The 3657-nt window shown below is 15.3% G+C and overlaps 1 protein-coding gene across 1 annotated transcript; it reads left to right on the forward strand.

Annotated features, from left to right (window-relative positions):
* Positions 1 to 2621: 2621 nt before the first annotated feature.
* Positions 2622 to 3245, forward strand: PRSY57_1209600 (hypothetical protein; the record flags this gene model as incomplete). Its single annotated transcript, XM_020115034.1, has 1 exon — positions 2622 to 3245. The coding sequence occupies one exon, from the start codon at positions 2622 to 2624 to the stop codon at positions 3243 to 3245; it is 624 nt and encodes a 207-aa protein (XP_019970187.1).
* Between the last annotated feature and the right edge of the window lie 412 nt (positions 3246 to 3657).

Genomic DNA, 3657 nt, shown 5'->3' on the forward strand with positions numbered 1-3657 from the left:
AAAAAAAAAAAAAAAAAAAAAAAAAAAAATACATACATACATAAATATATATATATAGCTTAGATAAATTACAACAATTAGTGAATCTTTCAAAATATAGACATATGTTCTATATTATTTATAATTTCATAAAAGACTTCATAATGATTATAAAAAAACAAAAAAAAAATTCTTAAATATAATAGATTTATATATATATATATATATATATATATATATATATAATATTAAGGATTTGCGAATATTAATTAAAATGACATATATAATAAACTTATTTTTAATTTATTTTGTTTCTTTTTTTTTATTTATTATACATATATAAATAATAATATTATACTATGTAAAAAAATTATATGCACAATATTACTTTACATATATATTTAATGAAACATATATATATATATATATATATATATATACATATGTATATTTTCTTTTTTTTTTTTTTTTTTTTTTTTTTTTATTAACATACATAAAAATATACGCATATAATAATCACATACATATATATATATAATTAGCAATTTAAAAAAAAAAAGTGAAAAAAAAAATTCCACGTGTGTGCTTATATAGAAATGATGTTGTTATATTTATACACAAAATGGGTATATAAAAAAAAAAGAAAAAACAAATAATTAACAGAATAAAATAGAATATTATCAAAATGAACGAATAAAAAAAAAATGAAGACATATATATATATATATATGAAAATAAAATTTTGGCAGTTATACTTATTTTATTTGAATAGATGCAAAGTTTAAGCATATATATTTTATAAATTTCTAAAAATTTACACTTAAAAAAATTGTGTAGACCATGCTAAATTAATGCTTTATTAATGAAAAATAAGTAGTATTATTTTTCCTTTTTTTATTTTTTCGCTCATATGTTTATACATATATATTATCTTACATACTACATTATATATATATATATATATATATATAATATATTTTTTTTTTGTTTCCCTGTTTTTGAATTTATTTTTTAGCAGTATATATTTTCATTGTTAATATCAGATTATATATGAAAAGAAAAAATGAATGATTTATTTATTCCTTTAAAAAAAGGTATAATAATTTCTATTAGAACAATATTTGGTTTTATGAACACATTTAAATTGTTCTTAAATTATATATATAGTACGCACACATAGTTATAGATTAATAAAAATAAATAAATATAAAGAATATTGATGAAAAATAATATATGAATGTTCCTTATGTTATCAATTGTAGTGTATGTCGTTTTGTTCCTTTCTTTTTTTCTTTTTTTTTATTTTTTAATATTATGTGTGCGTTTGTACATTTTAGTAAACATATCTTTTAATAGGTTAATTCTATGATATAAGGAACAAGATAAGAAAGGAAGTAATAAAAGGAATAATATATATATACAGTACAAATAAATAAATAAATAAATAAATAAATATATATATATATATATATAAGCCCACCTTTTATATTCAGGAACTATATATTATCATGCAATAAATGATTAACAATTTTTGAATTTGGAAAGTTCCTATATAATTATGATATAATATATATATATATATATATATATATATGTTTTCAAAATTATAACATTTCTTTCCATATTTATTTTCTATTTATGTACGTATGAACTGAAATAAAAAAAGGTATAAAAAATTGGAGTGTCTAACAATAGAATGTTTTTATATTTTGTCATTATTAATTCCATTGCTATAATTATAACTATATATATATATATATATAAACATCCTTCTGTTAATTTTTTTTTTTTTTTTAATTTTGTAGCTAAATATTAATTAAATTAAATCTTATCAAAATGTAATATATATAATAATATATTTTTTCTTTATGTGCTTCCATTTTTTAATTTATGTATCTTGGCATATATATATAAAAAAAAAAAAAAAAAACTTTTTTTATAATAAGTAAAAATAATAGTAAGGAATATATACATTTTATTTGTTTTTATAAAGGAAGATATAATTAAAACTTTATCCTAAAGAAAAAGAAAATAATCAGAAAAATCATAAATAAAGAATTAAATGTTTTTGGTATATATAAAAATATATATAACAATTAAGACCTCAATTTTATTTTTGTTGTTTTTTCTTTTTTTTTTTCATACATTAAATTTAATTTGAGTAAGAAAATTGTAGGTATACACAAAATTAAAGAATTAAAGAATTAAAGATTTAAAAAATTAAAAAATTAAAATTATTCGTGAAGAAAAAAAAAAAATAATATATATAGCAAACATATAATATATATATCTTATAATATATAACAGTTCTTAATATTTTTTTTATATATATCGCAATTTCTTTACTTTTAAGCATTTCAATAAAATATATATATATATATATATATATATATATATATATATATAGTAAATAAAAAATAAAAAAATAATAATAAATTAAAAGAATATATGTACATATAATTAAATATATATAATATATATTTAGTCAAAATATAAGGAAAACATTTTCTTTTTTCTTTTTTCTTTTTTCTTTTTATTTTTTTTTTATTAATAACTTATAATCCTACTTAACATTTCAAAGCATATTAATAAATTATTTAAATATATTTATATAAAAAAATATAAATTTTTTTGTTGTCATAATGGGAAAGCTTATAGATGAAAAGTGCGAAATTAAAAGAATAGATGATGTTGAATATATTAAACAAAATATTAAAGAATCAGTTAATCATAATATAGATTGTATGGAAATTTCTGATAATAATAATAATAATAATAATACAACATATAAAATAAATAATGTTAAGATCATAAATAAAACTAATGATGAAAATAATGAAAAGGACAAAATGAAAATATTAAATAATAATGAGAATAATATGAATCCTACCATAATTACAAAATTGAAAAATATAAATCATGAAGATAATGTTATATCATATAATTATACATTAGTTTCATATAAAAATTATAATATTTTTTTTATATCTCATAATGGAAAATTTGCTTCATGGGTATATTCATATAATGTTTTCTTGCCTATGTCTGTAGATCAAGAAACAGAAATTATTTTCGGTGAAAGAAATTATCCGTACTTAGAAATTTTTTGTTCAAAGTTTATGAAAGATCATGCAGCATTTTTAAAATATAAACCAATCATTTTTGCAATATCTATTTATAATATGTCTTTTAATGATACCAAAATTTTGACACAAATGTTTGACCATTTAAGTAGCATTGTAATGGAAACACCCCCAGCATCATAGAAAATAATATATATATATAAATATATATGTAAAGTGCTTAATTTTTTAAATCATATATTTTACATATATTTATATATATTTATTTGTTTATTCATTTTTCATTTTTATGTGATCGTTTACTGCTATTTATTTTTACTTATATATTTGTATGTTACTGCTTTTTTATTTTTTAAATTACTTATTAAACAAAAAAATAGAATGGTTAAAAAAAAAAAAAAAAAAAATTAAAGACATCTCATATATGTACCCTTTAAACAATTACATTTATATATGTGTATTTTAATAAAATATATTATCTTTTTAGTATTTCATTTTTTAACTCATAAATCAAATAAAACAAAATAGGCTTATAATGTAAACATATATATATATATATATATATATATATATATATATATATAATTGTTTTTTT

This window comes from Plasmodium reichenowi, chromosome 12, assembly GCF_001601855.1.
Source record: "Plasmodium reichenowi strain SY57 chromosome 12, whole genome shotgun sequence".
Lineage (NCBI taxonomy): Eukaryota > Apicomplexa > Aconoidasida > Haemosporida > Plasmodiidae > Plasmodium > Plasmodium reichenowi.